The sequence below is a fragment of the Nomascus leucogenys genome, chromosome 12 (assembly GCF_006542625.1).
Source record: "Nomascus leucogenys isolate Asia chromosome 12, Asia_NLE_v1, whole genome shotgun sequence".
Taxonomy (NCBI): Eukaryota; Metazoa; Chordata; class Mammalia; order Primates; family Hylobatidae; genus Nomascus; species Nomascus leucogenys.
In genome coordinates, this window is record NC_044392.1 from 20,776,753 (window position 1) to 20,798,958 (window position 22,206).

General features: G+C 54.1%; 1 protein-coding gene across 1 annotated transcript in view; it reads right to left on the bottom strand.

Annotated features, from left to right (window-relative positions):
- Positions 1–3,648: 3,648 nt before the first annotated feature.
- The window catches only part of KIAA1614 (KIAA1614 ortholog), a 32,720-nt gene continuing 14,162 nt past the window's right edge, over positions 3,649–22,206 (bottom strand). The window contains 7 exon segments of the mRNA XM_030823914.1: positions 3,649–3,768; positions 3,770–4,004; positions 4,792–4,919; positions 8,013–8,253; positions 10,576–10,732; positions 12,601–14,162; positions 21,052–21,195. Coding sequence (XP_030679774.1) covers positions 3,718–3,768; positions 3,770–4,004; positions 4,792–4,919; positions 8,013–8,253; positions 10,576–10,732; positions 12,601–14,162; positions 21,052–21,195 — 2,518 coding nt within the window. The 3' untranslated portion in view covers positions 3,649–3,717.

Genomic DNA, 22,206 nt, shown 5'->3' on the forward strand with positions numbered 1-22,206 from the left:
CATGCTCCGTGCTGGGTGGACACAGGGGCTGAGACACAAGCCGAGTTTGCTGGAGGACTGCAGGGCACACCCCTGGTGTGGGCATCAGCACTGGCGGAATTCAGGCCGCTCAGCGCAGCCTTTGGCACCCTCGCTGTTCCCAGCCCAGCTCGGCTCGCTCTGCATTTCAAACATGAGGCCACTGCCCACGCGTTACTGTCTCCACTTCCTTTTCCTCGAATCAGGTTCTTAGCAGGGGCCCGAAAGGGCATCAGGTCTGCTCCTCAATCTCTGGCTTGAAACTAGTCACCACATCTTGGACTAGTGGGAAGTCCTCTCTCGGGTCCCCCAGCCCCATAGGAGCTTTGGGCAGCCCAGCCTCTGGCCCTGACAGAAGTCAGGCATTTTAAAGCCTGCCTCTGAAATGTGGGTTTGAAAGGGCACTGATCTTCACTGAGGTACCTGAAAGTCTGTGGCTCTGAATTTAGCAAATCCAATCTTTGTACACATTCCCCCTCCCTGGTTTGAGGTGTAGAATCCCTTTTGTTGCTTCTTGGCCAAGCCGAGCCTTTTCTGCAGGGCTGTCTGTCTGCCATCCTGACTACAAGGCGTTTTCCCTCAGCCCTGTCTTTTACCTCCTCTAGCTGGACCTTTCACTGCTTGCCCTCCCTGTCTACGGGTTGGTGGCACGGGGAGGGGGCAGGTGAGAAGGGGCCCCTGGGGCAAACCCAGAGAAGTGTCTGATGTGCTGTGGGAGTTGCAGGTGGGGACTAATGATAAACCCTGAAAGAATGCAGCCAGATCTAGGCCAGACACTGACGTCACTCCTGCCATTTTGGGGAGACTCGGGTAGGTTTTGCAACTGAAATTAATGACACAAATATGACAGCCTGCTGTCATAGGCATTTATTGTCTGCTGGAAATGGCCTTTGTTGAGGATATGTGATCTCTATGTTGTATCCAATTAGAAGCAGAAGGCAAAGCCTGCTGTTCTCACAGGCTCATATAGAGTCAGATGTGAAAGCCAGCAAGTTAATACCAGCATCCTGCCGGTTCAGTGCGGGGCACAAGCCAGCCCTCCTCACAGCCCCTTGGAGCCTGGAAGAAGTGACCCTCCACTGTTGGAGGATGGCCTGGGGCATGGAGGCCCCAGCACTCGCCAGGATTCATATGCGTGGGGACTCCTGTGTGCCATCCAGCGCCCACGACGGCAGCAGGACCAGGGAGTGCCTGGGCACAATGGGGAGCTGGTACCAACTCAGGCGAGGGTGCTGGGGACCCTGGGTCACTAGAGACCCCTGCCCATCAGAGCTCCCTGACGGGTGACGGGGAGGGGCTCCCACTGCCTACAAGGGAGCCAAAAGGGACTCTGGGGGAGGGTGGGCGGCAGAGTACAATGACCTGTTGTGTGTGCACTCACATCGACAGGTGAATGTGGATCACGCTGGTCCCTGTCTGGGGTTCTCTTCCCCAGACTTTCTCTTTCTGAAGGGGAGGGAAGAAAAATGCTAGGCCCTTTCCTGTGTGCCTTACCAAATGCTCCTTATGACTCTTCTAGGTAGGTTTTGTCATGCTTATTTCACAGATTAGGGAACTGAGGCTCAGCGGGGATGTCGCCTGCTCTAGGTCACATAGCCCGCAGAGGTGCCGGAGCACAAACATGCTGTGTTGTCTGCCTCTGCCTTCACACCACCTGTCTGGAGGGCCTGTCCTGCTCACCTAACGGGAAATGAGGCTACAGGAAGGCCTGTGAGGAAGGACTTTTTATCCTCCTGAGGTCCAGAGTAGGCAGAGACCTGTCCTCTCTTCCTCTTACACACATGTCCAGCTCATCAGCAAATAGTCAGATCAACCAGAATCCAACCCCTCTCCCCTCTCCCCATCTCCACAGCCATTCCCAGTCCAGGCACCACTGTCTCTGTCCTGGACTGCTGAAATAGCTTCAACACGGGGCTCCCTGGCTCCACCTGTGTCCCACTGGGGTCTATTCTCATAGACATTAGAGAGTCTCAGTGCTCGCTCCGAGCCCTCTAGTGGCTCCCATCTCATTCAGCATGAAAGCCAAAGCCCCTTACAGTGGCACAACCCCATCTTTCCAAACTCTGCTTCTCCCAGCGCCTTGCCTGCTCTGCAGTGTCCAGCCTGACCTCCTTACAGTTCTCACAGGCCAGGCTCACCCCTCCACCAGGGCCCTGCACTTGCTATTCAGTCTGCTGGAATGCTCTTCCCCAGACACCCACGGGGCCCCTCCCTCGCCCCATCCACGGCCTGCTCAAGTGTCATCTTCTCAGAAAAGACTCCCCACACTCCTGTCTATACCAGCACCTGCCACACCTGCTTTATCTGTATGTTTCTCAGAACTTTCTTTTCACCATCTGATATACGTAGCACATTATACATAACAAGAGTACACATTTTATAGATACAATCTAACTGCTCACTGGGTAGTATATTCATGAGGATAGGGATTTGGTCTGTTGCATTTACTGCTGTATCCCCCGTATCTGTAACACATAGTAGGTGCTTAGTATATATTTGCTGAAACAATGATGGAACAGACATGAGAACTCATGCTGTGGTCTACAAATGTGGCAGCAGACAGACTTTTTTCCAGGCTAAACAGCATTGAGCTAGGAGATCAAAGCACAGGACTCAACCCCCCATCGGCAGAGCCTGGCTGAAGCAGGCTTCTGTGCTCATCTTTCTGTATCTGTCTCTCCCTTTCTCTCTCCTTCCTTCCCCACCCTCACATATGTGTCTTCCTTCCCTGATCCTCTGGGGAATGTCTTATGGGCCCTTGAGATGCATTCTGGACCACAGACCTTGGGTGTGGGCTTTGGCAAGTCACGTTGCCCTGAAAGACTCATGGATGGGGTGGAACTGAGAACTGGCCAGAGTGCAGAATGATGTCCAGGACTCCTCCCTGCCCTTGCCTGGGTTGAACTGAGACCCAGAGCACACCCCAGTCAGAGGCCTGCAGCCAGGATTCATCTGAACATAATCATCGGGCACAGGCCTGAGGGAGGGACGGGATGCAGAGACAGACAGGCACGCTCCACGTGTCCAGACATACTCCACAGCCAGAGGAAAGGAACCGTTTCAACACAGCCACATCAAAGGGACTGCTGAGAACCAGCAGGCACAGACAGTTTCCCTCTGGCTCTCCTCTGCAAAGATGGCCTTCAAAATTCTAATTTCTTTCTTTCTTTCTTTTTTTTCCTTTGAGATGAAGTTTCGCTCTTATTGCCCAGGCTGGAGTGCAATGGCGCAATCTCGGCTCACTGTAACCTCTGCCTCCCGGGTTCAAGCGATTCTCCTGCCTCAGCCTCCCAAGTAGCTGGGATTACAGGCATGCGCCACCATGCCCGGCTAATTTTGTATTTTTAGTACACATGGGTTTCACCATGTTGGCCAGACTGGTCTCAAACTCCTGACCTCAGGTGATCCAGGCGCCTCGGCCTCCCAAATTGCTGGGATTACAGGCATGAGCCACCGCGCCTGGCCTAAGGTTCTAATTTCAAGATGTCATCAGACAGCAGGGGGACAGTGGAGTCAAACCTGCCAACTCTACCCCCTCCCGCACACTCCCCACCAACGCCCTCTCAGCTGCAGTTGCCCAGGGCAAAGGCTCTGCAGGTGCAGACTCCTAGAGAGCCCTGGACAATTCTGAAAGAGCCCCTGAGGGGAGAAGCCTAGTCCTGTAGTCAGAGGCTTTCTGAATTCCCAGAGCTCCAGGGCTCAGCCAAAGACCAGAAAAGCCTCTGACCACAGCCAGAAGGCCCTGCCATGGTTTGCTAAGGCCGCCCCAGCCATGGGGCTGAGGAAGAGGAGAGGGCATACCTGAGTCTGGGCGCCCATTCCCAGAGGCCACGCAGAAGCCGAAAGTGCCCCCCGGGGAGCGCTGCAGCTGCAGGTGGCTCGTGCCGTCCGGGAACACCTCCACCAGGCGGCCCACGGTGCGAGCCAGGCTGGGAGCACCCACGTCCTCCACACTGAGGGCACGCCGTGGTGAAGCCTTGGCTGGCCTGCGAGGAAACCAGAGACACAATGAGGGCAAAAAGCATCGGGCACTGGGCACAGCTCTTCCCCTGGCTTACAGATAACTGATGCCTCACAGACTTAAGAGTCTGGCATTGGAGGCTGGGGTTCTGCTGACTTCACCCAGCAAAAAGAGCCTGCTAGGGCCAAAACTGGCGGGTTTCCGCCGCTGTGCAAGGCCCCCCAGAGCCTGCTGTGGAACTAGAAACTCCACCCTCCCAAAGCAGTGGTTTCACATTTTGGGGGGTAGAGAGACCTTTGTAAGAATCTGATAAAAGGTATAACTTTATGTCACATTTCCAGGAGCTAACATACACCCTGAAGTCCATCCGTTCCCCAGGAAAGAGCAGCCAGCCTACAGGGCCCCATCGGACAGGGTGGGATTTTCCAAGCAGGTCATGGGTCACGGGCCTCTTTGGGGGCCTCTGTCTCTATGTGTTTATTCGGATCTTTAGCTGGGCTAAAAAAACTCTCTAAACTTTCTGATTTCAAGATGTCATTGGACAGCAGAGACACAGTGGAATCAAACCGGCCAACTCTACCCCCTCCAGCAACCCCAGGCCTTCTCAGAGCCCAATGCACCGAGGGTCCGTGCAGGGCACTGAGGTGCTGAGACTCCCGTGGCAGCCTCATCTCCACACATCAGATGTCCTGTTGCTTTCCCTTCAACGGACCCTGCTCAGAGCCACGATGCTGAGGCAGGAAGGAGTTAAGCTTTTGGCTCCACTGGTCACTGTCTGAGTTTATCCTCCAAACCACATGTGCCCCTCATACCTGCCAGCTGCACTGTGTTCCCCTGGCCCTGCTACCAGGTAGAGGCTGGACCGGTCCCCCTTGCTGCTCAGCAGAGAATGGAGGTTCTGAAAAGAGGCAGCTTTCCGACGCTGGTGAGAGGGTGACACCTGATGAGAAAGGGACAATATTGCAGGTGAGAAAAGCCACCTGGGAGGTGCTGACAGAGGACTTGGCCCCACCATGAACCTGAGGGCCCTGTAAGAAAGTGACAGCACAAGCTTTTATCATTGCTTCCAAGAATTCAACAGGAACCACCATGACTTACTCAAGGAGATGGGTCTACATAGGCCATCTGAGGAGTCAAGGGAGTTTTTGTTTTGCTTTTTAGCTGAAATAACAACTTTAGTGCTATACTAATTACCTCATTGATTAAGGAAATCTAATGTACTCATTAAGGAAGAAATGAAAGTAAGTTTATTATAGAGTAATAAATACCACTTTAGAGTTAAAATTCAAAATATTATTTTGTGATTCTTTAGTATGTCTTTTATGATTGCTTTCCTTCAGAAATTTAAATTGAATATTGTACCTTCAAAATTGTGGATAAAAAGACAAGAAATCCTTCAAGGAGTTCACAAAATGATGGGGGCAGGGCCGACCATAGGTAAGTTAAAAGGTTTCAGTGCACATTAAAAGGAGATGGTGTGTGCCGGGTGCAGTGGCTCACGCCTGTAATCCCAGCATTTTAGTAGGCTGAGGCGGGCGGATCACCTGAGGTCAGGAGTTCAAGACCAGCCTGGCCAACATGGTGAAACCGTCTCTAATAAAATTACAAAAATTAGCCAGGCATAGTGGTGGGTGCCTGTAATCCCAGCTACTCGGGAGGCTGAAGCAGGAGAGTCACTTGAACCTGGAGCTGAAGGTTGCAGTGAGCTGAAATCGTGCCATTGTGCTCCAACCTGAGTGACAGAATGAGACCCTGTCTCATAAAAAAAAAAAAAGGATCTACCACCATTCAATCCTACAATCCCACTACTGGGTATCTACCAAAGGAAAGAAGTCATTATAAGAAAAAGTTTGGTTCCATATATTTGCAATTGCAAATTGTGCTGCTGTGTACATGGTGTGCACATGTATATAACAGCACAATTTGCAATTGCAAAGATATGGAACCAACCTAAGTGCCCATCAACCAACAAGTGGATAAAGAAAATGTGGTATATATACGGCCGGGTGCAGTGGCTCATGCCTGTAATCCCAGCACTTTGGGAGGCCAAGGCAGGTGGATTACATGAGGTCAGGGGTTTGAGACCAGCCTGGCCAACATGGTGAAACCTCATCTCTACTAAAAACACAAAAATTAGCCGGGTGTGGTGGCCTATGCCTGTATTCTCAACTACTCAGGAGGCTGAGGCAGGAAAATTGCTTGAACCTGGGAGGTCGAGGTTGCAGTGAGCAGACATTGCGCCACTGCACTCCAGCCTGGGTGACAGAGTGAGACTCCATCTTAAAAAAAAAAAAAAACCCAAAAAACTAAACCTTCCAGCAAACACACTCTTGGCAGCACCACACACCAACAGCAAGTATTTTACCCTGAGGAATGTCACAAATACTGCGGGGGAGACAGATTCTTCCTTTATCTTCTTTATTTTCTTGAAAATTTCTGTCTTTTTTCAGGTCTTGAAAATTTATCTCTGCTGCTCATCCTCCCTGCTCTGCCTCCCTTTCTTGCCCAGTCAACTTCCTATCTCTGTCCATTCAGCTCAGATTGCCTATGAACCTCTCCATGACACCGACGGGGGTGCTGTTTGCCTTGGAGGGCTTACAGAGATGGAAGTCCTGATGACAATAAATCTGGGTGCCACGGCTCAGACACGCTTTGGATAAATCTAACTTCATAAGAACAGTGAGTTTCTGGAGCACAAGTCACCACTGCTGATTCTCCCCAGCTTCAATCTCTGCCACGGTTTCTTTGCCTTCCATTCACTCAACCAGCAAATATTTGTTGAGCACTGGCCGCGCGCCTTGGACAGTCTTTGGTGGAAGACAGTCAATGGGACCTTCATTCAGTCCGCATCCTCTTCTCGCCTGCAGCCTGGGAAATGAAAGGCGCCAGCGACACAAATCGCTCTCACCTGCTTCACTCTGCCTAGGAGAGCAGGGAGGGAATTAGGAGAAACAGACCACCTGGAACTCCCTGGAACAGAAGGGGTGTCCAAGGGATGCTGCTCCTGGTTGCAGAGCATGGAGGGTTGGGGAGGGAGAGCCTGAGCGAGCTGCCCTGCGCTTCCCACCCACTCACTACTCGGTATGTATTGTGCGTACGGTACTAGCTTCCCTAGTAAGTACCGGAATACGAAGATTAAGCAGTGTTCCCTCAAATAACTCACACTCCAGTGAGGGCTGAGAGACAAAACCCAACTAAACGTGATGCTGCGAGTTCCACAAAGGAGGGAGGCACAGGAGAAATGAGAGCAGGGGGCGGAGGCCCACTTTGGCCTGAGGCAGGATTGGAGCGGCTCCCTGAGGGGCATGTGCCTGCAGGAGATGGATGAGCGGGCATTCGCAGGTGGGGAAGGCGGGAGAAAGAGCCCAGCTGAAGGTTCAAAGTCAGACTGTGTGTGATCTGCCGACAGAACTGCAAGGGGGTCAGCTGCAACCGGGGTCAAGCGTGTTAAAAGAAGAATGAGGAGGGATGAAAGCAGACAGATCCAACAAACTCCCTGGCCATGCCAATTGGTCTGAACTTTATCTTGAAGGCGATAAGGGACCAATGACAGATGTTCGGCAAGGGGGTGATGTGGTCAGATTTGCATATCAGAAGGACCACTCTGGAAGCCACATGCAGGACCATGGCAGGGAGGCCAGTCAAGGGGCTGCTGAGGGAATCCACGTGGGAAGTGATCTATGCCTGGGCTCAGAGTCACTATGGCCATGGAGAAGGTTCCAGAACCATCAGGCTGTCAACTCTCCGAGACTTGGCTGAGGTGACAAAGCTGAAGAAGAGGGAGTAGTCTTAGAGTGACCCCAGGCCTGGGCAGCTGGCAGGGAACAGCAGTGTGAGGAGCTGCTGACCCACCCTTTGTCTAGAGGAACCCAGGTCTCGTGGGTCAACAGAGGGGATGCCAGCAGCTTCCGTCTCCCTACTGTGGGCTCCTTGGGAGGCATCCTCAGCACATCCTCCCTCCTTTCACCTTTCATTCTGATGGTGGCTGCACCGCTGCTGGCTTCACTCCCTGGGCTGGGGCCCCTGGACTCACCGGGTGCAGGGATTGTAACGATGGGGCCCTGGAGTGTGACGTCAGGCCAGGCGGGGCGGGCTGCAACTGCTCCACACTGTAGCTGCGGGACTTGCCCAGCTTGGGCCGGGAACTCTGGCCCAGGGCTGACAAGAGCTTTTTCAGCCCCAAGGTGGAGGCTATGCTGCTGCTCCTTTTCTTGTTCTGGTCCAAAGGGGCAGCCGAGGGGGAGCCGGGTCCTGTGCCAGCCCCTGCTGATGCTCTGAAACATAAGGGTGGAGGTGAGGGGGCAGGGGAGGGCTGGGAGGGTGGCCAGGGCAGACTGTACCCTGGGGCCATCTCAAGGGCCGCAGATGGGCCAGCACCAATGCCTCTGACACATTTGGGGCCAGGAACTGACAACCAGGCTGTAGAAAGAAAGGCCAAGTGGAAGCCGGGCGTGGTGGCTCCTGTCTGTGGTCCCAGCTACTCGGGAGATGGAGGCGGGAGGATCACTTGAGCCTAGAGGTCGAGGCTGCAGTGAGCCGTGATCACGCCGCTGCACTCAACCTGGGCGACATAGTGAGACCCCCCAAAAAAAAAGAAAGAAAAAAGAGAAGAAAGAAGGAAAGAAGGAAGGAAGGCAGGAGAGAGAGAGAGAGTAAAGGAAAAGAAAGAAAAAAGAAAGAAAAGAAAGACTGCCAGATACTCTGCTTGGGTTGCTTTTGGGGAGAATAGCTCAGGCAAGCCCCCTGCCATAACACTCAGCTCAGGGCCCACCCAATCATTCATTCAGTGTATATATTTTTTCTTTTTTGAGACAGAGTCTCACTCTGCTGCCCAGACTGGAGTGCAATGGCACGATCTTGGCTCACTGCAACCTCTGCCTCCCAGGTTCAAGCTATTCTCCCACCTCAGCCTCCCGAGTAGCTGGGATTGCAGGCTCACACCACCATGCCCGGCTACTTTTTGTATTTTTAGTAGAGACAGGGCTTCACCATGTTGGCCAGGCTGGCCTCGAACTCCTGACCTCAAGTGATCCATCTGCCTCATCCTCCCAATGTGCTGGGATTACAGGCATGAGCCACTGCCTTGCCCATTCATTCAATACTTCTTAATGACCTGCTATGTGCCAGCCTCTTCTAGGTCCTGGGGTGCGTGTATGCAAGACAAACAAGGTGCCTACTCTCAGGAGCTTATGAACAACAGACCAGGAAAACCAAGGAGACCCATCCCATGTGGGTGAAGCAGAGGGCGACCAGGCGCTTCTTTAAAATGGAGTGGCAGGGAAGGTCTCTCTGAGAAGAGGAGCTTTAAACTGAGAGCTGAAGAAGGAGCCAGGGCTGCCGCGCCTGGAGTTGAGTAGTCCAGGTGCGGGGAATAGCTGGTGCCACAGCCCTGGGGCAGGAAGAGCTCTGCGTGTTTAAGAACAGAAAGGGGCCAGGCCATGAGGCTTGGGTGTAGGTGATGAGAAAGGGGGAAGAGGCAGGACAAGATGAGGTCAGACAGGCAGGCAAGGCGGATTCCACAAAGCAGGACCAGCCACAGCCAGGGTGTGAAGTCTACTCCAAGTGCAGGGAAAAACCATTGCAGGCAGGGTTTTCAGTAGGAGAATGACACCATTTAATCCAAGTTTTAAAAAGCGACCCTTGACTATTGTGTGGAGAAGGAAATGTACGGGCAAGAGTGAAGGCAGAGAGCAGGTAGGGGCAACTAGAGCTGTATAGCAAAGAAGCCATGAGTTCAGGCCAGGGGAAGTGGTGGGAGGCAGGAGGTTCCGGAGCTGGCAAGGACTCGCAGAGGGTTACAGTGGGAGAGAAGGAAGAGGAAGCAGCCCAGGACTCCTGGATTGGGGCTTGTGTGCTGTGCAGACAGACAGTGATGTGTTTGCCGGGAAGGGGACATGGGGGAAGCAGTTGTTGAGCTTTTTGTTTGAGGGGCACATCAGACCCCCAACGGAGATGTCCAGGAGAAACTGGGCATGCAGCTCTGCAGTTCTGGAGAGCAGATGGCGCTAGAGATGGAGAGCTGGTTCTGGTGCCTTTTCAGGCCTAGAGCTGCCTGCAGCCACCAGGCATAGTGTATCACAGGGAAGAGAAGGCCCTGGCCAGAGCCAAAAGCTCACCAAGGCTTTGAGGCAAGGCAAGGAGGTCCCGAGGGCCAGGACTCGGCCCCCACCCTTCCCCCACTTCCCCCCGCCTCCCCCTGCTCCTCCTGAGCTGAAGGAGAGAAGGGAAATGTGATTGCATCTGGTTACTTTCAAGCATCTAAGCACAGAGCAGGAGCAAGCCTCTCAGACAGGTAACCCCATCCTGGGCCCCTCCCCAGGGCTAGGGCTCTGCTAGCTTTGCCCCAGGAACTGGCACAGCGTCTGCAGCTAGAGGCCGTTCAATGGATGCTCCATGAATTAATGATCGGGTACATCAGACTAAACAACACTGGGAGAGGAGTGGGAGGGCTGCCAGGCTTGTTCACAGTCTAGGGATCCTCTGAGGACGAGGAGCAGGGAGGTGGGTCATGCCACCACTCCAGGGGGTCTCTGTCCCCTCCCAGAGACCCCATTCCCACCTCCGTCTGCAGTCTGGCTCTTTCTCTTGTCACTCACCTTGACAGCACATGTCCTCCAGGTCCTGGCCCTGTCCTCTGCAGGCTTCCCTCTGACTCCTGGCTGGACTCTGGCTCCTCTGAGGACAGGGAGAGGGTGATGCTTGTGGAGTTGATGGTGGCAACATCTGCTGAGCCGGGAAAGCCCTGGGGTCCTCCTGAAACAAGCACAGCATCCCACCTGAGTCAGACCGGCTCATCCCACAGGTCCTGTGGGGGAAAGGGACATTCCCAACAACAGGGGGAGGGTGAGAAGAAGCTCGAGAGGCGGAGCTCAAGGAGAGCAGTGGAGAGACCTGGGAAGCAGCAAGGGAAGGTGGGGTGGCCTCTTAGATGACCAGGGCTGAGGACCCCTCATGAGTGTCCTCTAGGCTGGAAACTATTTGAGGACAGGGACTGAGTCTTGTTGACTGCTGTAACCTCATCACCCAGCACAGCGTCTGGTCCACAGTAGATGATCACTGTTTGTTAAATGAAAAGGTTGACTGTGATAAGCCATGTCCCTTCTATATCAAGGGACACAGTGGGAGCAGGGGAAAATTTTGTATTCTTGGGACAAAACCCACAATCTTGTCAGTTGTGATTTCTAAGAGCTTTAAAATAGCCATCATTTCTGGAGACCTATTATGTGCTAGGCAACAAGTGGAATCCTCTCCAGAGATGAGTTCACAGGGTCCTAGGAAATGGTGCCATCATCTTCCTCACTTTATGAAGGAGGATGCTGGCAGGCTAAGGGATTGAGGGACTCGCCCAAGGCCTCACTTGCTCTGCTTCAAGCTCCAAGGTAAAGGCTCAGGCTGCCCAGAGAGGTCAGCAGGTCTCAGAAGGGAAGCCCTGCAGGAAGCGGTTAGGGGCAAGCCCACAGCCTGCCTAGAGCCCACCAGAGAAGGCAATCGCCACTCAGCACAGGGTGGGAGGGACCCCAGGGGGAGGCGGGTGCCTCAAGTTTTGTGTAAGCAAGGGAGGGAGAGGGACCAAGTCTGTGTGTCCCTGTGCAGTGGAGGGGACTTTGCATCCCCATCCTCAATAAGGTCTGTCATCTCTCTGCCCTCTCTCCCTCCACTCTGTTGCCAAGCCCTGGGTCCCTCTTGAGCCATCCCAGCCCCAAGACTGTCAGAGCTGTGATCACATTAGAGCAAAAATGTGTGGAGTGAGCCTGTTATCTCTGCCTAAAAGTGGGCGGCAGAGTTGGTCACCTGGGATCACAACACTAGGGATCAGGGCCTGAGCCTGCCAACCCCCAGGATTCTCCCACAACATGAGGACCCCTTCCAAAGGCAAAGTGGTGAGACCCACACCCTTCAGCAGCCTTGCCTGCTGAAACCTACTGGTCCATCAACAGGCCCAGGGGCCAGGGAGGGTCTGGTACCAGAAAGCGCACCGCCTAGGAGCCCTGTTCCCTTGGTCACGGGGTCCTCTGGACAGTGTGTCTACCTGGCCACAGAATGCCTCAAGGGCAAGATTCCTGCTCAAGTATTCACATGTGCATTCCCCACAGTGCCTAGTATAGTGCCTGTCACATAACAGGTGCTCAGCCAATGCTGAAGGAATGAATGAGTGAATGAAATAAAATAATGATGCTGAAGGGGCAGGGCCTCAGCCATGTGATTAGTGGACATCTACTGTTCTAAACAAATAGTAAGTCCTGGAGCTGTTGCCTCTTCCTGCACTGTTGGGAGTAAACCCCTTAAAGTCCAGGCCTCCAGCAGCCATGGAGCTTGGAGCCTGGAACCTCAGGGTTCCCAACAGGAAGAGGACGTCTCCACCACCTTCCCCATGGTTCTGCCTCCCCCGGGAGGGAGTTGCTTAGTCTGCCTCCAGGCTGGCTGCATCCAGCCTCCACCGGCACCCGTGACACCTCAGAGCAGCTCCAAGGAGCGGCCGAGGTGGTGTGTGACGCTGCCATCTGACTATTGAGATAAAAGGGAATGACTCTGAAGGCCTGGGTGCCATGGGTCGGGTCTGGGCCTCTGCTGTAGAACCACACCAGGCCTGGGCTGGGCAGGAACCAGCGGCAGCCCCTTACCGTCTCTGCTGTTCTCCAGGGGCGGCTCCAGTTCCTGGCTGCAGGGGCCCCTCTCCACCCTACCCTCGTGGACGGCTCCCCCATAGGGCTCCTGCAGCCCCTGAGGTGCGATGTTGTTGCAGTTGTTGGTGGACAGGGCCAGCAGTGGGTGCCTGACCTGAGGGCGGCTGGGCTGGGTCTGTGATGGGGGCAGCTCACAGGTCCTGAGAACCGCGCTTCTTGAAGGAGGCCGGGGGATACCCACAGGCTCTCTGTGGTCACCCGGCCTGAGCAGTCCAGCCAGGGCTGCCTTCCTGTGAGACACCGGCGAGGTGGTTTTCCTCGAAGGGGGAGGGGTTGGCGCCCAGCCTTCAGGACAAAAGGAAGCTGTTGGCTGCCAGGCTTGGTGTGGGGCAGAAGGCTCTGCATGGCTCTGTTGCAGGGAGGAAGGAGAGACAATTTCCAGGGACTCGTGGCTTTCTATAACCTGGGCCTGGCCTCCTGGCCCTGATGATTCAGGCGTCATGGGGGAGGTGGTGGCACAGGCTGTCCTGCATGGAGTCCGAGAATCCAAAGGGCGAGCCTGGTGACTTTCCAGCCCTGGTCCAGGCTGCCACTGGGGTCCCAGGGACACCCGCTTCAACTCCAGGTCAGGAGGCTTAGGGACGGCATCTTCTCTCAAAAATAGAGGTCCCCCAGGCGTGTGTCCTCTGCCCTCCTTCACCTCATTTTCCGCCTCCACATCATCAGCCCTAGGCAGGTGTTGCTGAGCCTGAAGGCCCCAAGGGAGCTCCGCCTCAGCCTTCTTGGACCACCTGTGGCCTCGAGGCCTGGAGCCCCGCAGTCGCAGTCGCGGGCTGCTGCCTCGGGTCCGCCCACACACCCAGCCAGCTTGAGAGGTCCCCGCCTCCTCACTGTCGGTCCTGCAGCTGTCAGAGTTGTCTGTGCTGTCCAGGGCAGAGTCCACCTCCGCAGGGCACACGGTGTCTCCGATGTGTGTTTCCCGGATCCATTCCATGTGGAGCCGGGGCTCTGCAGGAAGGAGCTGGAGTGGGGAGCTCAGGCCACCCAGCACCCTCTCCATCCCACAGGGAGCCTGGAGCTCCTGGAGGGTCCTGGGGTCGGGGGGCGCCTTCCCCTGGGCGGGGCGCGGGTCGTCAATGCAGCTGCCGCAGGCCTGGCACCTCCTCTCGCTGCCCGGTGCCGGCGGCGCCGGGTGTCCCCTGTGGTCCAGGCTGCCCACAAGCCGGTGGAATGTCCCCTGCCCCGCGTCCCGGAGCCGGGGGGCCCCGTTGATGTAGTCGGCGAGGTCGGGCTTGGAGCGCAGGGGGCCCTGGTCCGCGGCCTGCAGCATGGTGCTCAGCACCTGGCGCTGGCGCTGCTGCAGCCGCTCCAGGTGACGGAACTGGGCTTCGCGGGCGGACTCATCCTCAAAGCGCACGTGCGACGGCGAGGGGCCCCGCCTCGGCCTCTGCCCGCCGCTGGACTCTCCGCTGGAGGAATCGCTCGTGTGCCCGTTCTGGAGGCTGTCTCTGCAGGCAAGGGTCGTCCTGGGGTCCCGGGCTGGGCTTCTGTGGCCATCTCTGATGAAGAGACAGGAGGAGAGAGGTCAAGGGCAGAAACGTGGGGAGGTATGGACACGCATCGGCCCTACCCTCCCCACCCTGGGCTATAGTCTCCCACCGTGCTCTGTGGCTACCGCAACCCACAAGGTTACTCCAGAGAGGATTTCTGGGGTGTCTCGGCAAACCAGAGTAGCTTGCAAGCCCATTCTGATCCTGAGACAGCGCTAAACAAAACCAAGGCCACCTTCCCTGCTTGTGGCTTTCCCTCTCTTGCATGGCTCAGCCTGAGTTAAGATGAAACACTATTGAATGGGAAGATGCTGAACTCCTCACGTGTGTGTTGCGGGGGTGGGGGTGGGTCGGCGTCTGTGTGTGTGTCTGTTAGGGAGAGGAAGTGAGCCTGACCACCATGTATTTTTGGTAGTGATTGTGGAAATATGTATTTGCTATAATGCTGTCACGGGAACAGGATATTTTAAGTCAGTCTCCACTTAAAAGAGAGGCTGTGTGGGAATTGAAGTCAGAGTTTCTTTTTCTTTTCTTTTTTTTTTTTTTTTTTTTAGTGGCAGGATCTCTCTATGATGCCCAGGCTGGAGGGCAGTGACATGATCTCGGCTCACTACAGCCTCAATCTTTGGGGCTCAAGTGATCCTCCCACCTCAGCTTCCCAAGTAGCTGGGACCACAGGTGTGCTTCACCATATCTGGCTTATGTTGGTTATTTTTTGTACAGATGAGGTCTCACTATGTTGGCCAGGCTGGTCTCGAACTCCTGGGTGCAAGTGATCCTCCCACCTCGGCCTCCCAAAGTTCTGGTATTACAGGTGTGCACCACTGCGCCCAGCCTAAAGTCAGGGTTTCTTTTTCTTTTCTTTTCTTTTTTTTTTTTTGAGACGGAGTTTCACTCTTGTTGCCCAGGCTGGAGTGCAATGGTGTGATCTCAGCCTCCCAGGTTCAAGCGATTCTCCTGCCTCAGCCGCCCGAGTAGCTGGGATTATAGGCATGTGCCCCCACGCCCGACTAATTTTGTATTTTTAGTAGGGACGGGGTTTCTCCATGTTGGTCAGGCTGGTCTTGAACTCCCGACCTCAGGTGATCCGCCCACCTCGACCTCCCAAAGTGCTGGGATTACAGGCATGAGCCACCGCGACCAGCTTTAAAGTCAGGGTTTCTAAGCAATTGCTCCTGAAGTTTCCACTCAGGGTTCCACATCACCTTGCTTATGCAAAATTCAGATAAGGCAACAGTGATGTTTCTCCTTGGCCCCTGAGTCTTGACTGTTTCAACCCCCACTCCAGGCACTGCCCCTCCCCAGCCCTCACACACATTCTCGTCCTGCTTTTGCTGGGGATGGCACTGCTGTGCTGGGGAGTCTGCCCATCTGTCATCCACTTTGGCCCTGGGAGACACTGTGGCAAACAGTCAAGTCCTGCTCAGTTCCGGAAGACACCTGTACACATCTCACACCAGGGCCACCTGGCGCCAGGTAACCCGAGTTTCAGGCCACTGTGCAAATAGACCCAGGCCCACAGGCCATTTTCTATCAGAAGGCACCCAAGTAAGGACCATAGTTCTCCCTTCCTTTTCCTGGCAGTGGCCTCCCCACCAATCCACTGCTAAGTGTTGGGATTCCATTTCTTGTTTCTTTCATTTTTCACTTCTTTATCACCCACACTGGACCCCTGCAGTGGCCTCTTATCCAGCCTCTCCACTGCCTCCTGTCTGTAGGTCCAACTGGAGCACAGCCTTTATCACACCAACCCAGAAGAGGGCACAGGGTCAAGTGCATACACTTTGGAGGGAAAATGCAGGCCCCCCACATTCCTTCCTGCTTCCTCTTACACTCCCGGGCCTTCAGGGCCTCCAGGTCTCCTTCCCTGACCTCATGCAACCCTCCTGCCTCATTTCCTGGATCTTTCTTCTTAGCCTACTGGCATTTGACTTCTATTTATTAGATGCTGAGTGCTCACTGCAATGCAAAAGGCAATGGACAATGGGGGCTCCACACCTACTCCTACCCCTGCCTCCAGTCATTTCCCCCCATAAGCACTGCTCCAGAATGAAATTTTTTTAAAAAAAGAACGCCACTGGCTCATGCCTGTGATCCTAGCACTTTGAAGGCCAAGGTGGTCGGATTGCCTGAGCTCAGGAGTTGAAGACCAGCCTGGGCAACACGATGAAACCCTGTCTCTACTAAAAGTAGAAAAAATTAGCCGGGAGTGGTGATGCGTGCCTGTAGTCCCAGCTACTTGGGAGGCTGAGGCATGAGAATTGCTTGAACCCAGGAGGCAGAGGTTGCAGTGAGCCAAGATTGTGCTGCTACACTCCATACTGGGCAACAGAGCAAGACCCTGTCTCGAAAAAAACAAACAAAAACAAAACAAAACACACACACACACACAAACTCCTCCTAAGCAAGTAGATCTGCCTGCTTTGAGATTTCAGCAGATCTTGTGCTTAAAAAGGCTGCTCTGGGGAACACTGAAGAGGTGTCGGTCAGCCTGTTTTCTGGAACTCACGTTCAGCCAGGGCTACTCATTCATCAGGTACAACAGCCACTATGCCGAGGACACACAATATGGACAGGGGCCCAGGAAAATGTTGTAATTTCTTTTAAAATCAGAAGAAAATAAACTTTTGGGTCAAATAAAACATTTTAATATAGAATGACATATTTATGTTTCAACCAGCATGGTCATGAAATATTTTTTAATTTTTTTTTATGGAGCAAGAGGCCCATGAAGGCAAAAGTGCCTAGGGCCCCCGAAAGTCATACTGCAGCCCTCCTTTCAGAGAGGGATTTGTAGCCGAGAGATGTAGGCTACTGAACAGGACACCCCGCTGCTGAAGACAGTGCAGGATCTCACTACTCATTTCAATATGGTCATGGGGAGGCCCCTCTGATATTAATAACTGTGGTGGTGACGATTTTCTGTTGGGGATTGTAAAGCGCTGGGACTCTGAGCCCCAGAGAACCCACACGAGGATTCTGGGCCCTACCTGTACTTACTTGTATCTAGGTCAGCTGTGGGGTCCCTGTTCATGTGGAGCTCATGGTGAGCTCTTCAGAAGCATGCTTCCCTCCCCATAGCCCCCAAAAGGAAGACTCCATCCAGAGAAACAGCCTAGCCCACTGCACAGAAAGGACGCCCTCCCAGCCCAGCCGACGCAATGCAGGCAAAGGCCCACGGGGAGATTCCGCACACAGCTTCACACAATGACCCCTCCACAGGCCCCAAAAGCTAGTGCCCTGTCTGCTGGCAGGGTGTGGGCTGTAATTTCTAGGGGAGGAAAAGAGCCTAGCTTTAAAGGCGGTACGGTCCTAATCTAACAAGGGAGCCCAGGTCCCATGAGCCACATCAGTGGTCTTAACTTTCACACACAGGATGGTGAATTGAGCAATCCTGGAATTCACTGCAGAGGCAGACATTTTTGTTCTAAAAAGAGAAATTGAGGAGCGCTTAATCACATAAGGTGCTTTCAACCCAATTATTCAAACCCAGAAACCCCCACTAGCAGTGTCAGCAACAGTGCATAAAGGCAGGATGAGGATTTTGGAGACAAGTGCAGGACGAATGAGGCAGCTAAGCGTTGAGCAAATCCCACGCCTGCCAAGTTCTCAAGGTGACGCTCCACAGAGGCTCCAGTAGTCACTCCTCTAGGGGAGGATCCCGCCACAGTCCTGGAGACATATGGCTTCACAGGGACCCCTTTCCAGAGTCCCACTTTCCATAGCATTGCTCCCCTAACCACATAATCAATGTGATGTACGCAAGCTCTGCAGTCTCAACACAGCCACTCTCTCTGACCCGGGACAGTACCACTTACAGTGTCACCCTCCCAGCCCTGCCTCTTGCTGACATGTCCTGTCCTCCTGCCATCAGAAACACCAATCTAGGCACGTCTAACCCCAAAACGACAAAATCTTGTGCTTCCAGGAGGTGCTCCATTTCTGTATTAATTTGTTTCCAGAAAAATGCAGCTGCTGCTACCTCTTCACCTTCTGGAGTCCCTGTCTGTTCAGGCTTGCCCTAGCTGCCTCTAGCCAGACCTAGGATAAAGAATGCCCTCTGAGACTGCTCTGCCTGCCCCTCCTCTTCCATCACCTTTCACCAAGCCGCTCTTTAGAAGTGATGCATCTGGGCTAGGGATGGGGCCTCCTGCATCTAACTGAGGCCTGGGGCCTGTGTGCCATTGCCATGTTAACTCAGCATGGCCCTCCAGGGTGATTTGACGGAGCGTAACCTTTAGAAGCATCTGCAGCAAGCCATCTGGCGTTGATTTTTCAGCTATACCCTCTGAGGATTCGCCAGCGCTGCCAAGTCATAGTAATTCTTTTCTGGACACAGCAGCTGCTAAAGTGGGTCACCTTGCAATTCTATAGCATTTCTATGGCCTGGAGACAGCCTGCAAAAGGGAGCCTACTTTAAAGTTAGCGATTGGGGTTGTTGTGAGCTGCTAGAGTGATCTGAGGAAGAAGTGTGCAAGAGGACCTTTACACAATGCAATCTGTTTTGCAGATAGTCTTGACTATTTTGAGGCTATCCGACCTAACCTAAATGCCTCTACAAAGTAGAATAGGATAGTTGCTTGGAAGTCTGAGATTTCTCACCATATATTTATGTATGTGAAGAAGAATAGTTAGGATGCCCTGAAGAAGTCATGCCCATTCCTTTTTTTTTTTTTTGAGATGAAGTCTTGCTCTGTAGCCCGGGCTAGAGTGCAGTGGTGTGATCTCGGCTCACTGCAACCTCCGCCTCCCGGGTTCAAGTGATTCTCCTCCCTCAGCCTCCCAAGTAGCTGGGACTACAGGCGCCTGCCACCACGCCCAGCTAATTTTTTGTATCTTTAGTAGAGATGGGGTTTCACCATGTTAGCCAGGATGATCTCGATCTCCTGACCTCATTATCCGCCCGCCTCAGCCTCCCAAAGTGGTGGGATTACAGGCGTTAGCCACTGTGCCCGGCCAACCATGCCCATTCCTATCCAGTGCCCTCCATCTAGAGAGAGAGGCAAGGCCCAAAATGTGGAAATACAAGGGTAGTCTGTTTGGCACCCCTTGCCAGGATTTAGGGTCTTCTGACCCCCTCTCCTAAGGGTCACAATGACCTCTGCTCATGAAGGAGTCATCTCAGTGGTTCCATGAAGGTCCTTAGCCTTTGATGAGCAGTTCAGCACCCTCCATCAAAGAGCATGTGGTCCAGTTCCACCAAGATCCCTGCTCCCTAAGAACCCCTGCTCCCTCCAGTGCCACATGGTGATTCAAACAGGCTGATGCAGCATGTCCACCATGCCAGTGAAGCCACAGGCTTTGCTAGCTGCAGAAGTGGTCCTGCTTGGGCCTGGTGAGACCTGGCATACCTGGCAGCCTCATCTCAGGCCCAGGCGCATGACTGGAAGACAGCTCTGTGTGGTGGTGAAGTCCACGTGTAAGTGATTCTTCAAGGTGCACCACAGGCGGAACAGGCAGGAAGAGGGGGATGCAGTGTGTTGCTCAGGGGGCAGTCATGTGTGTGATGTGCTGGTCTGAATGTCCTTGACCTTGTTTTTTTCCTACCTTACCATGGCTGTAGCATTATGAAATCAGGGATGACACCCAAATCTTCAGTTCTGATCTCTCCTCCTCTAAAGATCCTGTATCCTACTGCCTGGTGGGCATTTCCAGTGGATGTTCTGGGAGCACCTACCCCTCCGAGGCCTGACCCTGCACTGAGGCCTCGCCCCTCGGCTGAGGCCCCACCAAACACACAGACACCGAGGCAGAACCCTGGGCTCATTCCAGATGCCTCCCTTCTCACACCTCCCACACCCCTGCAACTAAATGAGGAGTCGTTAGAGCTCACAGTCCTGCAGCACTCACTGCGTGGCGGGCGCTGTTCTAAACTTTACACGTATTAGCTCACATAGCCCCACGGCAACCCTGTAAGACAGGCACTACTACAGTTCCCATTTTGTGGGTGAGGTAACTGAGGCACACAGACTTCCGCAGAGGCACCCAGCTAAGTGCCAGAACCAAAAGTCAAGCCCGCGTGGTCTGGCTGTAGGTGTTGCGCTCCTCTGTCGCCTCACTAAGCCTGCTTGCTTCTGGTTCTTGGGGTCCATGTGAGGTCTCCAGACTCTTCCCTCTGTACCGCTCAGCAGGGCCATGGCAGCATCCTCCTCAGCACACCAGTCTCCCAGATTCAACACATCTCAGCAGCTAGAAAGGCATCACTGAAGTGTGATCATGCTGCCCCCCTGCCCAGAGTCCTGCAGTGGCTCCCAGATACTGCAGCAGACATCCAGTTGTCCAACTGTTCTGCAGGCCTGGAGGCCTCCATGACCTGGCCCAACTGAGCCCTCCAGCCTTCACGCCACAGCCTGCACATCCTTACCCTCTAGCCTGGCTGAACTCCTGAGCACAGCACTTCTGCTCAGTTTCCATCCCCGGGACGCTTACCCTTGCCTCTCTCATCTACCCAGTGCATATCTATACTTCCATCAAGCCTCAGCTGAGAAGTCACTTTCTCTCAAGAGCCTCACCTGTCCTTTCCAGGTGGAGTTAACAGTTTCCAGTTCAGCACACACACTTTTCCTCTCTTACACCACAGTCCACATAATTGAATATCTGTTCCCCTCTCTCCCTGGAGACTGTGACCTCCATCCCCCCCAGGGATCCAGATCATGTTTCACTCATCTTTGTATCTCAGTGCTTGACTGTAGGCCCTCAGGAAAAGTGTGTTGACTGACTAAATGATCAAAGCAAGAGCCTTATATGGAAAACAACACACACACACACACACACACACACACACACACACACACACACAGGAGTGAGCAGCAGCATTTGGCTAGATCCCACTTCTTCCCACTGCTGACTCTTCCCTGCTATGGCCCTCCCAGGCGAGCCTGGCCCAGGTCCCACTCACCGGCTGCCCTGGGTAATGGTGGGCACGATGTCATGGCTGGCACGGAGGGGCCGGGTCTTGGCCTTCATGCGGGCACGCTGCAGCAGATGCGTGGCTTCCTCATGCCTGGGGCTCAGCACAGGCTCCGGCTTGGGACCAACGGTCCTGCAGGGTGGCACACAGGCCAGGGTGGTGGGGGAGGGATTAGAAGAAAATAACGCGGATTAGGAGGGCTTTAGCAGTGTCAAGCACTGGCTCTGCCAGAAAAAGCCCTGCATGGGCAGCCCTCCTCCTCTGGCACCCACGCACAGGGAACCCAGCCTGGGGGCCTGGGGCCTGCGGCCTGGGGCTGGGAAATGGCCCTGTATGGTTCTGGATGGGGGCTGGGGAGTTGGCCCGGCTTTGGACATCTGCTCAGGCACTGGAGGCAGAGACCTCAAGAGGATCTAGAAAGGGTAGGAGAGTCTCCAGATTATTCTATTGTTCCTTCCCCAGGCAGACAGCAGGAGCTATCTGGGAGGAGGAGGAGGGAGAAAGGGCCTGGGGTTGTTGAGCTGGGCCTGTGCCCAGACAGATGGTCTCTCCACGCATCACCTCTCTCTCCTTCTGTCTCTCTGCACCCACACACAGCACCACACTAGTGCCCACTGCAGATGCAAAGAATCAGGGCTCTGTCCAGCATAGATTGGGCCCTTTGGGGGAATGGCATTTTTATAAATCCTGGTGTTTTCTTGCCTTAGTCCCAATCCAAAACCATCAGGCACCAGCTCAGGGCTCACAGGCTCAGGGCTGAGAGAAATTAAGCTGGACCCAAACCAAGCCAGCAAATGGCTCGATTTTCATAATAATAAGGGTCCTCCACAAGCCCCCACCCCCTACCAGATGTGCTGCCTCCCTGGCCAGTCCAGAGTGGCAGAAAATGACAGCAGTCCGTTTTCAAAGCTGTCTCTCAGCCAGTGACATACAGCCCGCGCTGGGTTACAGCTATAACAGCAACCCACAGTCTCCCACTGACAAGACGTTGTTCTCCATGGAGCTTGCTCTCCCCAGCCAGGCTGGCCGAGGGCAGATGTTCTCTCCACTTGACAGATGAGGGTGTCCAGAGCAGAGAAGAACGCTGGCACATTGTTCAAGGTTGAACGTCAATTGCAAGCCGAGCAGAGCACACGACAGCCA